The sequence below is a fragment of the Mangifera indica genome, chromosome 9, assembly GCF_011075055.1.
Source record: "Mangifera indica cultivar Alphonso chromosome 9, CATAS_Mindica_2.1, whole genome shotgun sequence".
Classification (NCBI taxonomy): Eukaryota; Viridiplantae; Streptophyta; class Magnoliopsida; order Sapindales; family Anacardiaceae; genus Mangifera; species Mangifera indica.
The window spans coordinates 10,757,824-10,775,100 of NC_058145.1; the positions used below are offsets into that span (position 1 = coordinate 10,757,824).

General features: G+C 30.2%; 1 protein-coding gene and 1 long non-coding RNA gene across 2 annotated transcripts; both read right to left on the reverse strand.

The window, feature by feature from the left end:
* Nucleotides 1-6,403: 6,403 nt before the first annotated feature.
* Nucleotides 6,404-7,783, reverse strand: LOC123225304 (extensin-2-like). The gene is made up of 2 exons (XM_044649237.1): nucleotides 6,754-7,783; nucleotides 6,404-6,631 (listed from the first exon to the last, which is right to left on the reverse strand). Exon 1 carries the CDS (start codon nucleotides 7,674-7,676, stop codon nucleotides 6,801-6,803), a length of 876 nt encoding a protein of 291 aa, XP_044505172.1. The 5' UTR covers nucleotides 7,677-7,783; the 3' UTR covers nucleotides 6,404-6,631; nucleotides 6,754-6,800.
* A 6,602-nt stretch (nucleotides 7,784-14,385) lies between these two features.
* LOC123224753 lies at nucleotides 14,386-14,882 on the reverse strand. Its single transcript, XR_006504051.1, has 2 exons — nucleotides 14,785-14,882; nucleotides 14,386-14,665 (listed from the first exon to the last, which is right to left on the reverse strand). It is a non-coding gene; the product is annotated as an uncharacterized LOC123224753 (long non-coding RNA).
* Between the last annotated feature and the right edge of the window lie 2,395 nt (nucleotides 14,883-17,277).

The window sequence follows — 17,277 nt, forward strand, 5'->3', positions numbered from 1 at the left end:
ACAAAATAGTGTTAGTGATAAAAAATAGATCATTAAAGTAATTTTTTAATATCTGAATCCAACGCCTCCTAAAAGTATAGAAATAAAATCATATGTTAATATTATTTTATTACTATTAGTCAAACATAATAATTATTTATACATGCTTATTTTATCAAACATAATAGAATTTTTATAGTAATATTTTATTTTTAATTTAAAAGATTATTCAAACTAAACACATGATATTATATTAAATTACTAATATCAGAGGATTGAGAAAACCACAAGTTTTACCTTTGGAATTCCAAAATTATAAATTCTCATTCAAAACTTAATTTTGAGAACAAAAAAATGACCTTGCTCATTATCAATCAAATAAGGGAAAAGGACAATTTTCCGCCCAAATTTTGATAAAATGACAAATATATATCTGTGATAGATGAAAAACTCAAATATTCACCCAAGTTTTAATTTGTTAATACAAATTTTCTGTTAAGGTTAATGTAACATCCCTCCCTAGAAGTACTACCCATCAAAGGAGAAATGTTACGAATTAATATTCGTAGCGTCTATTTTTTTTTTTTTTTAAAAATACTTTAAAATAAACGCATCATTAAAAGTGTTTAGGAAGTATTCCAAGAAAACTAAAAATCTGAAAGCGAACAAAAGATGTATATACTCATATGAAGACTCATCTGAAAGTATCTGAAAATAGGGAGTAATCATATGTAACTGTACCATAATCTCAAAAGTCAAAAGTCAAAAGTCCATAAGATCATGCTACTGTATGCATGTAATAAAAACCAGAGATAACCTGCTCCAGCTGGATCTACCTACGCTGACCTGACCCTGCCTCGCAGCTACCTCGATCACCTGTACCTGCAGTTAGGAAAGAAAAGGGAGTGAGTGATAAGAACACTCAGTAAGGGGAAAAATTAAGTAAACTATCCTTTTTTCCTGTTCAAACTCACTTTTGGGACTCAACCCCACATCCTAACCTCTATAAGAGATTGAGGGGGTAATTTAGTTCACTCTTTACTATTTGGGTTATACTTTGTCCCATCTGGTGTCTATTTAATACTTTCTAGAAGCTAACTATAGGGATTTGACACTTTTTTTTTTTTAAGCTCAAGCTCTTTTTCTTTCACTACACTATTTCTGACTCTGAATTAAGCTCTACTGCGAGCATGCTCTACTGCGAGCGGACCCTACTGGGGGTCTATGTCCTACTATGGACGTGTCCTACTGCGGACGTGCCCTACTGCTGGCGGTGTAGTGTAAAGTGCCCCCTCATAGTTTATAGCATACATACGGGTCTTATATTTTACTACATTTGCTTCCATTTAATTTTATTCATAACTCACCAAACATTACTCTTGGGACAACCCCTAAATCTTGAGTCCTAAATTCTTTTTCTTATTTTTCTTTCTTTTTCTTTCCTTTCCTTTCTTTCCTTTCTTCTTCCTTTTCTTTCTTTCTTTCTTTCTTTCCTTCTTTCTTTCCTGCCCAAAATTGCAAAACACTGTTCACAGAACAGTCATTTAACAGGGCAACCTTCTTTTTCATACAATTTAACATCCCAAACGGTTTCTAATTCATACAAGCTATATATCATTGGAAAGAGGATTCAAAGAGCTTTCCAACGACCTATAATAGCACTCATAATTCATTCAATCAGGCAGTCAAAACAGCAGATAAAGTCAGTGGCAAAAACTGCCTCCCCTGTTTTTCTTTAGTAAAACAGTCCTTTCGGTTTATACAATCTTTAACAGTCCAAATGATCTCTAATTAATACAAGCTATATATCATTGGAAAGAGGATTCAAAGAGCTTTCCAACAAGATATAATAGCACTCATAATTCATTCAATAAGGCAGCCAAAACATGGGACGAACTCAGTGGCAAAAACTGTAAATATTCTGTAATTTTCTGCCATGAACAAAATCACATACATAGACATCCCAAATGGCAAAACAACATTCCTCAACATCAAAATCAACATATATAATATAGATCTAAGGAACCAAAAGCCTAAAACATGCCACATATCAAGGAGGATACCCCTTACCTTGCTTTAAGCCAAATCTTTGAAAGTTGGCTTCCTCCTCTTTGTTTTGCTTCCTTTATCACCAAAATCACTTTAAATCAATACCAAAACACTCTAACATATTCACATAACATGCATATAAACATAGATAAAAGAAGAAGGAAGGAGATCTTTGGTTACCAAAGCTTCCAAGTGCTTCCTTTTCTTTTCTTTTCTTTTCTTATCTTCCAACTCCCTCAAATCCTTCCTTTTTCTTCAAGAAAGCAAAGGAAAAAACTGAAAAATGGTGGCTGCTGGAGTTTCTTACGGGAGAAGATGTAAAATGATGGAAAAGTCTTCTCTTTCTCTTTATATCTAAAGCTTTATCTCTTTCTCTTTTTCTCTTTTCCCTTTTTGCCCTTTTTTGCATTTATATATATATATATATATATATATATATAAAGCACACCCCTTTATATATATATTTAAAATAAGAAAAATCTCAAAACAGGGTCAAAAGACATAATTACCCCTGGAATATACCTAAGGGTATTACAGTTAAGGGATAAAATCGTTATTTTATCAATAATATTAAAATAATTAAAATTATATTTTATTTTCTCTTTTAGTTTGGAAATCTAACATTTTTTCCTTTGATTAAGTTTTAAAAATTCACATTTCCTGCCTAATATCAAACTTGAAATCCAACCATTTTCTTAGGTGAACAGTAGACTAGAGACAAAGGAACAGGACGAAGTCATCCAGAGGACGACCTATAGATGACGACCATTGTCTAAGGATGATGATAGTCCTCCAGATCTAGATGATGAGCATCATCCAAATCTAGACAATACTTTCGTCCTCTAGACTAGATGACAAGCGTCGTCCATAGCAATGCTCCTGTCGGTCATCAGTGGTCGAAGAGAGGTGAAGAAAAAACTTAGGGAATTGGGGGGGGGGGGGGAAGGTCACTTTTCAAAGTTTAGAGAGAGGGTTAAATGTAATTTTTAAAACCTGGGGGGGAAAATAAAATAAAATAATATATTTTTTAATATTATTATTAAATAATAGTTTGCCCTTATGTTTAATAAAAAATTTAACGGCAGTTTAGAGATAAACGAGTGTTTAGATTTTTTATTTTTTATGGGTGTATTGTTGAGATTAAACTAAAAGTTGGGTAAGAAAAAGTTCTTTACCCATCAAATAAATTATTATATTTCTTTAACTATTTTTATTTTTATAAAATTAATTGTCATCCCCAAAATTGTTTAATCTAGTTACATCACACTGGCCAAGGTGGAATCTTATCATGTCCGACAAGATCACACCAGAAAATGTGAGAGTTGGCGATATGAAATACAGCCGAGGTTTGTGACATTTTTATTGGTTGTTTTTGTTTTCCTTAATGGAATTGGGTTTTGGGTGTGTATGTAGTTTAGGAACTAGGGTGGAATATAGTAATTTATTAACGAAATTACAAATTTTAATCATACACCAACTTTTTGCTAACAATGCGGAGATTTCTCTTATTTCTATTATCTCCCATTTTATTTGATTGAACTTAGAAGCAATATTTTTAAAATCGGACTAATGATCTAACCAGTTATTTTACTAATTTATAGTTTAATCGATTCAACCGAAAATTGATTGGTTCAGCTTATTATTAAATTATAATAAATAAATTTTGCTTAAAAGTTTGTAAAAAAGAAAATCAATTAAAATATTTACACCTATAGAGAGTAGAACATATCTTTTTTAAGGATTAACAATCATTCATTTGATTTCAATTAAATAATTAAAATAAAAAAGTCTTAATCTCATGATAAAAAAAAAAATAATTCTATAAATTATTATCTATAGAAAACATTTCAATGAATATGAGATATATTTTTTTTTAATTTTATTTTTAAACTTATTTTTTCTTATAAACCTTTATAAATTCATATAATTTAATAAAAAATAATTAAATTACTTAAAAATAATTAAAATTAAAAAAAAAAACTCTACATTCTGGTCAACTCGATCAAAACCAACCGCATTTTCATGTTAATCGAACTAGACTTAAACCTGCTTTTCAGTTCAACCGATTGAACTAATCAGTTTAATCTGATTTTAAAATCATTGCTTAGAAGAGCAGAAAAACACAATATATGTATATAATTTTCGCAAAATCTTACTCTAAATAATCGTAAACTCTATGGATAATTTGTCTCAAAATTTGCCTAGTCTGCCCAATATATTTATAATCTCCCACTGTTGCCTTGATTATTAATAATCTTCATTCACAAGTTGTGATAAAATTTTTGTACCTACTACCTAACGCTTGTCTGTGAACCAGCTTTTATCTGAAGTTTTTGTTTGGGAAACACTTTCAAGGTAAAAATGGATGCTTTTTTTAGGGGGTTTAGTTTAGATAATATTTTATTACTAAAATAGAAAGATTATCTTGAAGATAAATTACTAGGTATAAATATATTTGATAAAATTTGATAAAAATAGATAGTATAAATAATTAATATGTTTGGTTAATGGTAATAAAAGAATATTAGTAAATTATTTTACTTAAATGCCCTTAAATATAATTATTTTTAAATATTTACTATTATTATTTGTTATTTAATTAAAAATAAATTTATTTTTGTTTTAAAAAATTAATAAATAATAATTAATTATAATAAAATCAAAATTACCTTAACAATCTTTTAATACCTAAAATAAAAGTGGTAATCAGATTATCACTTATATTATTTGTCACGTCAGTATTGGTAATAGAAAATTACTGTAATCTTTTATTACTGACAAACCAAATAAGTTAATGTAAGTAATAAAAGATAAATTACCAAAATAATCTTTAAAATACTTCAATCAAATGCTCATTTGTGTAATATCTTATAACTACTCTCTCTATCTTGACTTGTTCATAGATTTAGTGGGAAAAAGCACCAATGAATAAGGTTGAAAACAGAACTTCTCTACAAAGAAGAAAAAATGAGATTTGGGGACTACTTTTTAAAGACTCAATCCTGCTTGTTATGTAGATTAAATAAATGCATCCAAGTTATCAATAACTCGAATGTTTTTTGTATATAAAGGGTGTAACTACTTGAAATGGGATCCCCGGGTCAACGGAGGCAATGGCGCCCTTGCTTGTTTTACACTTATAACTCACCACCGCCACGCGACTACTACAAGTGCCTATACTATCCACCGAAGCATGAGGAGTATCCACCTATACCACTATAATTCGCCACCTTCTCCACCAAAGCATGAAGAGCTTCCAAAATATTACTACAAATCACTGCCTCCACCAAAGCATGAGGAGAACCCACCTTTTTACAACAAATCACCGCCTTCACCTAAGAAATCTCTCCCACCACCATATTATTACAAGTCGTCACCTCCATGGAAGAAATCTCCTTCCACCATACTACTACAAGTCCCCACCTCCTCAACTAAAGAAGGAAGAACATCCATTTTATTACTGCAAGTCGCCACCTCCACCACCAAAAAAGGAAGAACATCCACCATACTTGGCAACCCATGAACACTTGTGATTACATTTGTAAGTGTTTGTTTCCACAATGTTGTGTGCACATACGTTGCATTATGTGATCATATTTTTAACATAAATCTTACCAAGACACATGACATTATTTTTTGTCCATATACAATTATCTTATGATGGGACATATATACTATTTTAATACACAAAGGTATCAATCTTGTGTGTGTATGATCTAGGTATATAAAATATCCTCCTCCTTTGTTTAACTTAACTTGAATATTCATCTCTGATCTCTATAATTTCTTTGTTAAGGTCAGGTTCTTGCTCTTTTTTATAGCAACACTATGTTGCATTTATTTACTCAGTGTATCTCTTAGATTCCACTAGCAAGTTTCTCTTTGTACAAATTATGGGACCTCTGTGGCAGAAAGGATTTCAACTTAACAGTTCCAAAGGAGCTTGAACTTTATCCAAAGTAGGAAGCTTCAAAGACGAGTGGGACGCTCATGCATGTTTCAAATTCCTACTTGGTCATGTTTCAACCATCCATAGACACTTGAATTAGCTGAGTAAGCTTGTAAGCTTATTGATTTAATCTAAATTCCTACTTGTAATTGACATTTTGTTGGGCTTAGTGGATTTAAAGATGATTGGACTAGGTCCCATGAATATAAGCTATGTGTATAGTCGAACAAGCAAAAATTATGATTGTGTGAACCACACAATTCAAGTGTTCGTATTGCATTTAAAATTTGTCTCAATTTTTTGTTTGAATGTCAAGCAACGGATTTGGACAAAGTAAATATTTGAATGAATAAAGACGGTTTTTAATACAATGAAACTGAATTAATATTGTCATCCAAATTGATAAGAATAATGCAATTTATTATATATTTTTCATAAGGCTTGTCTATATATTATTAAGCAATAAAAAATACATTTTCAAATTCAAACATCCATGTATTCAAAATGGTTCCAACATAGAATCATAATAAGTTCACCAGCGCTTTAAATCACCCACATATATTATTGTTTACGAAAGGAATTTGCATTCATGGCCAGTAGAAAGTTTCTATTATTTGAAATTCCGCAGCTGATGTTATTTTTCCTATGTTACACCTGCGATGCCAGAAAAACAATTATAGAAGAAATTTATGAAATGATAGTCAGATAATTAAAAAAGCAAGAAGGGAACAATTAAACCAAAGAGAAAATGATTAAAAAAAATCAATAATGCATACTTTTGATGACAAACTCCAAGTATATGTAAACAATATTTTATTTAGTTTTATGATGGTGGTGGCGGTGGTGAGCTATAAATGTAGGGAGGAGGAGGTGATGGAGGTGGAGGAGGTGGTGATGGTGGTGGAGGTGACGGTGGTGGTGGAGACTTGTGAGGTGGAGGAGGAGGTGATGGTGGTGGTGGAGACTTGTGAGGTGGAGGAGGTGGTGATGGTGGTGGTGGAGACTTGTGAGGTGGAGGAGGCGAATTAGGCGGTGGTGGTGAGCTATAAACATAGGGAGGAGGAGGTGATGGTGGTGGTGGAGACTTGTGAGGTGGAGGAGGTGGTGATGGTGGTGGGGGTGATGGTGGTGGTGGAGACTTGTGAGGTGGTGGTGGAGACTTGTGAGGTGGAGGAGGTGATGGAGGTGGTGGAGGTGGTGATGGTGGTGGAGGTGATGGTGGTGGTGGAGACTTGTGAGGTGGAGGAGGTGATGGAGGTGGAGGTGGAGAATTAGGTGGTGGTGGTGAGCTATAAACATAGGGAGGAGGAGGTGATGGTGGTGGTGGAGACTTGTGAGGTGGATGAGGTGACCGTGGTGGTGGAGACTTGTGAGGTGGATGAGGTGACCATGGTGGTGGTGGAGACTTGTGAGGTGGATGAGGTGACCGTGGAGGTGGATGAGGTGAGCGTGGTGGTGGAGACTTGTGAGGTGGATGAGGTGACCATGGTGGTGGAGACTTGTAATGTTGCGGATGTGGTTGTGGAGGTGGCACTGAGACTGGGGCCGGACACGGCGGTGGTATACGCGAGTATGGAGGTGGTGGGGAGGTATAGAGGTAAGGTGGTGGTGGTGGATCATGACTACTAGCTACCGTTTTAGTAGCCACCAAGCAAACTGCCAAGACATAATAGACAAAACGAGGCCAAATTTTGGCCATTTTGGCAACTCTTTGGTCACTTGACGCTCTCAGAACGAATTCAATTAGGAAATTCTCAACTCTAAAGAGGCCAATGGACCACAAAAGAATAAGTACTCTATCCAGTCGCGTAGTTTATATAGCAATATCTTCAAGATTCAAAGCATATTTTTTTAATACTTCAAATCCCCTTTGACAAAATATATTATTATTTTCAACACATAACAACTGTACCAATTATTATCATACTAATTAAAATTTAATTTATATTTAACAATATCAGACTAATAAAAATTAACATTTTTGAGATTTGTATTTAATAGTTATCAGTATCTTATGATACATGATACAATACGATATATATGTAAAACGATACGTATTATGAAGTGTATTAAATTAATACGATATTGTAGATATATCGTTATAACATCTATAGGTAAGTCTAAGGGTATTTTAGTCTTTTTATCTTAAATTATGTAGTTAAATATCGAATGCGATATACACCCATATATCATCAGCGGAAATTCAAATTATAGATAAGATTGTGATCACGGTAAAATCAACAGTTACCTTAGTTGTGCAACACGATACATGACCATGTATACTTAATACACACCTGTGTATCGCGTCCAAAAATAAAAATAAAAACGTGACTCAACCTAGTTTCTCTCATATTTCACACATAATCGCGCCACAACAAAGAGAGAGAGAGAGGAAGAGGAGTCATTTGGTCACCAAAGAAACAACTGCTAATCATTAGAATCGTTGTTATTGTGTGAGAGAGTTGTTTGTCACCGAAAACCAAGTAAGTGTGGTTCTCTTTTGGCTAAGCTTATCATGAACGGTGCCATATGTGGTGAATGTATGATTAAATTAAGGTTATGCATTTGATCTGATGTTGTGATAACATGTATGGATTGGTTATAACACGCAGATGGACTCTTGTATGAAGTTAGTGTTAGAATATGGGTTTAAAATGCTAGAATCTATACCCAATCATTTTTCTTTCATGGATTGTGTTTGCTATTATAATTTAAAGGATAAACATGTTGGATACCTTGAAATGCATGTATAGAGGGTTATTATCTAGGTAGATTGCCACTTGTGTGATTTAATGGTTGAATGAATATAGTTTGATGAATATTGTCCATTGAATGAAATTGCATTGGTTATATGTATATGGTTAATTGTTTAGATGTGTATGATTTAATGTTTAACCAAAATTAGGGTGACTAGAGATCTGTATGTAATCGGTTGTATGCATAATGATCAAGGAATCGTAATATGAACTGTGTAGAAAATCTAGGACGAGATTTCTAAATCGCGACACATAGTCGTGTATGGCCTCATACATGCCTATGTTTCGCTTCAAAAAAATAAAGATCTTTGAAATTTTTGTGCTCTTTTCTTAGGGGAGACATGCACGGTTGTGTAGTATAGGACGCACACCTTTGTATGACTTTCCAAAAGTGGATGGTGTGCATAAGAAGACATGTGACCTTGTGCATGCAATTCGTCATACATAGGAATGTGGCCAGAGTAGCTCCCCATGTGCACCTGCTCTATATATGGTCGTGTGTTATGTGCTACATGCTTGTGTATATCTATCAAGAAACACACAGGCATGGGAAGGTAACTACACAACTATGTGCCCTTAAGAAGAATTAAAAAGACAACTTTAGCCCTTAGACTATGAGCATAGAAGGGAATAACCAAGAAGGAAGAACAAAGAAGCATAATATAATAGATGCTTGACTTAATGGATGACAACATAAACTCGGATCAAGTCAAATCCGGGTCGAAACTCAAAAGACCCAAGGATAGTGATATATATTTAGATAGTCACTAGTTATGTGTGTAAGTGACGGTAACATGAAAGCATTAAGGCTAAATACCCATAAGATGCATCATGCATTCGACGTCAGGGTGCATAACCACTCAGTTTAGATTAGGTGTGCATAGTAAAACTGTGGCTTCTAGTTATTCCTCATGTTATCAGCGGAATGCACCATATATATACCTAAGGTAAGGGTCATTCCTGGATGATTAGACAACAATTTCAATTAGCTTATATGATAAGGGAAGAAGCTGCTATTAAATAGTTCCCTGTGTGATCAAGGTGTCCTAATTAGCTGGCCTAATAGATCGTATGACAAGTGCATGAGGCACGACAGTTAGTAACATGCAAGGTGTCTTGAGCTTTTACTAGAACATTAAATATGTCAATCCCAGCTTGGGTTTTAACAACCTTTGTAGATGACCCATGTTAGGGCACCAAGGTACAGAGTTATGACACACTTTTAGCTTTACAAATGGGACACCACATCTAGCAATATATATATATAAGGTGTCAAAAGGTCACCATTTACCAGGTGTTTTACTTATGCGTTCCCTTTTGTATGTTTTGCAAGTAGAGGCGAGTAACGAGATAGGCAAGAGATCCAACGATTCAACAAACAACTACACGAGGGCGAAGGCATAACAGTCATTCATAGTTTTTTGTCATATTTATGTATTTCAGATACTCAGTTTCAGTTATCATTGTTAAACTCACACATTGAATATTCTTATTGATTTCAGACCGTATGTTTTAAAAATCAATTAGTGAATATTTCAATATTAATTTCACCACTTTTTTGTATGCTATATAAATGATCATGCATTAATTACAAGTTTTAAATTAAATGCTCCAGTTGTACATGTCTCTTTAGGTCGCATTCCTTCCTAAGGTATGTATCTAGAGATGGATGTTACAATTGTATGATACGATATATATTCCTTATATGAATCTATACATTTTAAAAAAAAATGATGATATAATAGAAGTGTATATGAAAATTTTTAAGAGTGTCTATAACATTTTTCAAATTAATGATGTATTAATTAATTTTTTTATTATTTTATTTTTTAAAAATCATATCATATGATACGATACTTAATACATAATACAAATATTAGGTTTTTGATAGATAATTCAGCTATCATGCGTAAAGTTTCGAAGATTGTATTTGAGAAAATACAACTTTGATTAATAAGATGTATTAATTCCGATTACCAGACAATATAATTATATGAAACCATACTTCAGTTTCTAGAACAAATCAGGTGAATTTACACGTTTAATTTACAGATATATTTGGTTGAAACATTTAAAATGTTTTTGCGTGTTAAGAGCTTGAGGTCCAAACAACTATTCCACCACAGACAGGTATGTATACAAATCAATAAAATATAAACGTTCTATATCCCAAAAACGAAGAAATATTATATTAGAATTAATGAGACTTCTAGAATTCTTTGAAAAATACTGAATTTATAATATAAGGAAACATAAATTAAGAAAAATAAGAAACAGAAGAATTTAAGATATATATATGTATAATTTTGAAGGGTTCCATCACTTTATAAATCATTTTAATTTTCTAAATTTCTTCCTTTCTCTTTAAAAAAATCAGTCATCCTAGGTGGAATGGAGTTAAGTGAAATTAAATTAATTTAATTAAATTTGAAGCACACAAAATTTTTTACCTAAAACTTCATCTGCCTCAATGGTTTTAAATATCTTACATCTTAATAAGAGAGGATTTGTCCATATTTGTTAGACAAAAATACTTAAAGTATAATAATTGAATATATAATTATTGTATTAGGTAAATTCGAGTTTTATAAATATGATAGAGACTTAAACTCAAAACTTTTTTATATAAGTTTTAATATTTTACTAATTTTATTATTTTTTATACTAGATAAAATAATTCATAGTTCATCCAATTTTTTTGAAAAGTATAAAAAAAATACTTGTTTATGAATATCACTACAAAAAATACTAATTTTAACGAGAGAAATAATAATGAGGGGGTCAAATCTCGTTGTTATAAATATTTTTTTAATAATTTTAAAAATTAATTATTTACATATCCATTAAAACAAAAAAAATTTATAATTTTAATGATGAAAAAATAATTATTAAAAATTTACTTTTAATTATTAAAAAGTTTCAATAATAAAAAATATCTTATTATCTATAGTTATTATAATTTTTACCGTTAAAAATATTAACAAAAAAATCCGATCGTTAGGGCCCTTTTTTTTTTTTTCAGTGTATTTAATTATGACTGCAAAGTACTTGGTGGAAAATTTGAAACGTAGTCAAGAAGATGGCCTAATAATATATATATTCTGTCTCAAACAGGCTGCTTTGTTGTTCATATCCACTACATTATTATTATTATTATTATTATTGTTTGAGTTAATTTAATTAATTAACTAATTCTCTTGTTCACAACATAAATTGAAACTAATTTATTATCATGATCATATTATTTAGATTGCAATTTACCATCCTGCAGAATGCTAAAAGATGTTAAATTGGTGATCTATGAGATCACTCAAACAATAAATTAAAAGATGAATTAATTTTTTTAAGAACATTTTTTATTTTTTTGAATTATTTGTCATTTATGATGCATAACCGTTTACTAGAAATATCAGTTAATTAAGTAAAAATTTTAAGTCACATTATTATTATTATTTTTTTTAATGAAGAACCCTATTTGAATTAGATTGCCTTAAAACTAATCAAACCGGATAAGTTAAATCTCAGATCTAATAATTAATCTTACGACCACTAACAAATAAGTTAAGAGTTTGATTTTGAAATGTTATCAAAGAATACTTAAACTCATATCGTCTTATACATACAGTATTTTCTTTTATCACTCAAACTATCTTGTGGGGGTCTTTAAGTCATATTACACTAAACCATACTAAATATTCTAATTAATGAGTAATATAATATGTACAATTTTATACATAACTAATGACATATAATCATATAAATAGATAATATAAAATTAAAAATAAAATAATATTTAATCATATGATAACATATCATTGATTATATATATAATTTTATTGCGAATGAATAATATAGAATGATATATATTTTAGAAATAGAACATGTTTGTTTAGAATTCAAATGATTCCTTTTGACTTATAACTAATAACAAGCAACCCATCCAATCTCTACTACTAACTGCCCACTTACTGATTTTTCTTTTCATGGGATTATGATAGCGATTATACTGCCTCCACTTTTTGAAAATTGAGTCATTTGGGAGCCAATGGTTTGGTTTTAGAGTACTAGGGATAGCATTGAATTTTGGTTCAAACTTCAAAGGATAGAGCACAGGGAAGATTAATGTTAATTATATATTATCCTCAAGTACACAAACATTATTGGTCGTTTTCATTTTTTACTCATTGACCTCTCTTATCGTTAAATTTGATCACTAATTTAATAATAATAATGGATTAATATTTTGACTAACAAGATAATTTTTAATAGAGAATAGATAATTTGTTGTTTTAGATATTCTAGTGGATCTAGATTTATAAATTCGTACAAGTTTTATCATTGTTGCTGAGAAATGCAGAAGTCACTAAGCTTGTACGAAGGTAATTCAAGTATTACACAGATAGTAAAAACAAGCAGTTAAAATCCAAAAATAGTGAGTTTAATTAAAACTTAACCGTATCACAAACACAAAATGAAGATGGAGGCTCAGTTTGTTGAATCAAACATCAAAGGGTTTCATTTCAAGTTGATTGTCAACTGAAAGTAGAATATGTATCTGACGGTTCAAATAGGCTGACTTTGCTTTTCTTGTTCAATAATTATATACGGTCAAGATCGATGTTTGCTAGGATTGCCAGCGTGTAATATTGTTTTGTGTAAAAACTTCTCTTGTAGCTCATGAAATCAATTAACAAAATTTCAAGTTGAAAACAACAATATTTTCTCTAAATTGTTTACTCTTCTCGATCCTTCACATGGTATCAGAGGTCTGAAGACTCACTTCAACGACAACACGAAGTTAAAACTCAGAAGAGTTAAGCTACGAAAGTTTCATCAAGAATGACAGAATTTTCTAGTGCAATTATAGGCTCTACTATGCATTAGACTCAATCCTCCTCTTCGGTGTTCTCTTCAAATTTATGGTTGATCTCACCAAAATTGACAGACAAGAATTAGATGCAGCATAGTTGGTCTCATTCATGAAACTTGGTGACTTGTTTTCATAAAAATCATTTAACATGTACTTGAGCCCCTTATACATTTCACTTAGGCTTGTATATTGTTTTTACCTTGCTAAATTATAGTCACGATCATGCCTAAACTCATAGACTAACTTTAGATATGTCTTGGTCCTACTAATTATTATTAACGTTCTCTTAAAACCTATATGACACTTTTTTGAGCAATTATTCCTCTTCAAGAATATTCGTTCATTTTCATATTTAACTTATACTCGTTGATCATAAGGGAGTTGACGTTTACTTTTGTTTATCATGAACATCTATTTTTTTTTTTATGATCATTCATGTTTTTATCATCACATACGATTATTCATAACCTGGAATGGGGCCCATCATGTATTACATTCCATGTCATCATAGTTTGGATAGGAATGTAAGATATTAATGAATAGAATTAAGACAAAAGGAACTTAGGATAAAAAGTCTATTATTTACATAGTGATTATCAATCATTCATTTCTTTTAATGTTTTATAAGTAATAAGTGTCTAGCAGTTGTAAAGATGTAAATCAATAGAGGTCATACATGAGCGGTTCATTTAGACCATAGTTTATATATTCATTTTTCATGTTCTATATACACTCTATGAATATTCGGTACTTGTGCTTGTTATGAATTAAATAGAGGTAGATTATCTCAGCAATTTTAAGTTTTATTCATTATAAATAATTCAACAATAACATCTCTCGTCTACCAGAGAGGGGTGTTACATAACCAACCTATCTTTTTTTAACTATGAACATTTATATTGTTTAATTTAGTCTTCATGAAGTCAGCTATATTTTTCAAAACAGCAGCATGACAAATACACAAATGAATATCGTTACATACACAATGAACAGGATCCCCACAATCAGCTGTTGTCTTGCATGGAAACGATATATTTCTTGCCTCCGCTTGCCTTTCTACACCTTTATATAAAATTATGATTCATTAGTATTTTAATTTCAATTAAAAAAAAATATTTTTATAAAGTATGCAAAGTAATATTGAAAACATGCAAAAAACCAATTAAAGAAAAAAAACTTACTTATTGAAAAAGCAAGGACTGCAAAAACGAAAGCGAAAACGAAGGCTAACTTCATTGTAAACTTCTCCATTGTTTTTTCTCAGTTATACTTTGGTTTCATGGTGAGAACTTATGTTCTTTATTTATATTGGTGAAACTTAGATCACTGATTGAAATGGTAATAAAAATTTCCCAAAACTAACCAGATACATAATTGAGAACAGAACATGGATATCTACAAAATTGGAAAAGAATTTAACATTACTAAATTTGTTACCATAAGTGGCAATGATAATCATTTTCCTTATTAAAAAATTTAAAAAAAAAACTTTATTTTGTTGCCATAAGTGGGAATGATTAGAAAATTTCCTTATAATAAGATAAAACAATTGAAATGTAAGAAATATATTATTCATTAATTGTATTATTTTCATGATTATAGTAAAAAATTATTTATACTTTCATTAAAGTTTTAAAAAAATATACATTTAAACGATGAGTTTTATATATTTCTCACTATAAGCTGAAAAACCTTTGAGGATAATATCCAACAGGAACATTTCCCACCAAATTATCTAATATATTTTCTTAATTAATTTGACACTAGTTTTGGCATTATGGCAGTCCAATTATGATGTGTCTATGGAAATAATGGACTACATAGTTATTAGTAATATATGATACAAGATACGTATTATACAATACGATACGGTAAGAATAAAAATGATATGTATATTAGGGTTTATCAAAAATTGATATAATATGATATGTGTATCATACGATATAATACGTATCGATCCGTATTGGTAAAATTAATAATAAAAATTAATACATCTTTTTTAATTGAATTGGGTGGGTAAAACTCAAAACCGAATCTAGGGATGGATACGAACAAAACCAAGTCTAAACACCTTCTAGCTTGAGTTCGATTTAAATAGAAAATAGTTTAGCTCGAGCTAGTCAAGCCAAAATTAAGGGTGACTGAAGTTTGACTAGAATAAAAAATGATTCTGTTTATTTCGATTTGAATTCATAACTCAAATTGATAATTTAAATTTGTGACTTGGTTCAATTCAAATTCATGGTTCGAATCAATAGTTCAAATTTGTAACTTAAGTTTATGATTCATTAACAAATCAATATTATTTTACCCATTTAATAAACAAAACTATTTATTTGAGCCTTGAAATTGAGCTGAAGCAAGCTACAAATTCGAATTATGAATTCGAATTGAGTCAACCATGAATTTGAATTGAATCAAGTCATGAATTTGAACCATCGATTCAAGCTATGAATTCAAACCACTGATTCAAGCTATGATTCAAAATGAACTCGAACTGAATTTGAATCAAACGAATTCGAGTCAAATCAAACTCAATAAACTTTTTAGACCAAGTTGGCTTAATTTGAATCTAGTCCTAACTAAATCTATTTTCTTATTGTAAAGTTGGGTGTTTAGTATATAACTACATATTTCAATTTATTTTTGTATTATTTATTTTGCATGTCGAAGTTTATTATAAATTCTTTTTCTATATTATTTTCTTAACTAAGCTACTAACAATTTGATAAGATAATTTTAATCGTTCATTTATATATTGGAAATGGAAATATTGGTGATATTAAATTAAAGTGGAAAACCAAAAAAAAGTATAACAAAAAAAACTTTAATTTAATTTTAAGAATTTTTTTATTATTTTATTTTTAAAAGGTAATCATATGATATAATATGATTACCTTTTAAAAATAAAATAATAAAAAAATATATAATATGATGCACAATACATGATACAAAAAATAAATTTTTTATATATGATGCGATAAGTAGTACGATTACCATACTTAACATCTATAATTTTAATATAATTATGGATGTTGTAGCTACTCCAAGACTAATAGAAAAAATTATAAAAAAACACGACATAAAATTTTATACATACATTGAGAGAATTTATGTAATTATATATAAATATAATTCAAGCTATAAATTAAAATAATGATTCATCGTGGTATTAAAACTGCATAAATTGGATTCATTAAAATAAAATAAAATAACTTAGAAAAAAAATTTGATAGCAATTTTCTTATAATATGCATTTTGTAAAAAAAAAAAAAAAATTAATAACTAAAAAAGATACTATGACCTCAAAGATACTATGCTTCAATTTTTTAAATCGGTTTCTTTCAACCTAGAATAATTATTAAGTGTGAGAATTGTATCTTCTCCCTTTTAGGCATAAGGTGTTATTCATCATGTTCTTAATGAAAATCATAAATGAACTTTCACAAACATTATAATAAAAATATTAGAATCTTCTTAATATCATATGGTTTGTAGAAATTTCAAGTAGTTCTTTGTATAAAATGAGAAATGGAGAATTTGTTTCGACATCTTGTTAAAATAACTTTCTAACATTTGCAAAGATGATAAAATGTTAATTCCATAAAACAAGAAAGACAACTTTGGGAGGACAAAATGGGATTTGCATTTATTACGAATAAACAATATTTTAA

Bases quoted from the DNA above. Each gene is read 5' to 3' on its own strand.
- LOC123225304 (XM_044649237.1), bottom strand. From the start codon at position 7,676: ATGGCCAAAATTTGGCCTCGTTTTGTCTATTATGTCTTGGCAGTTTGC.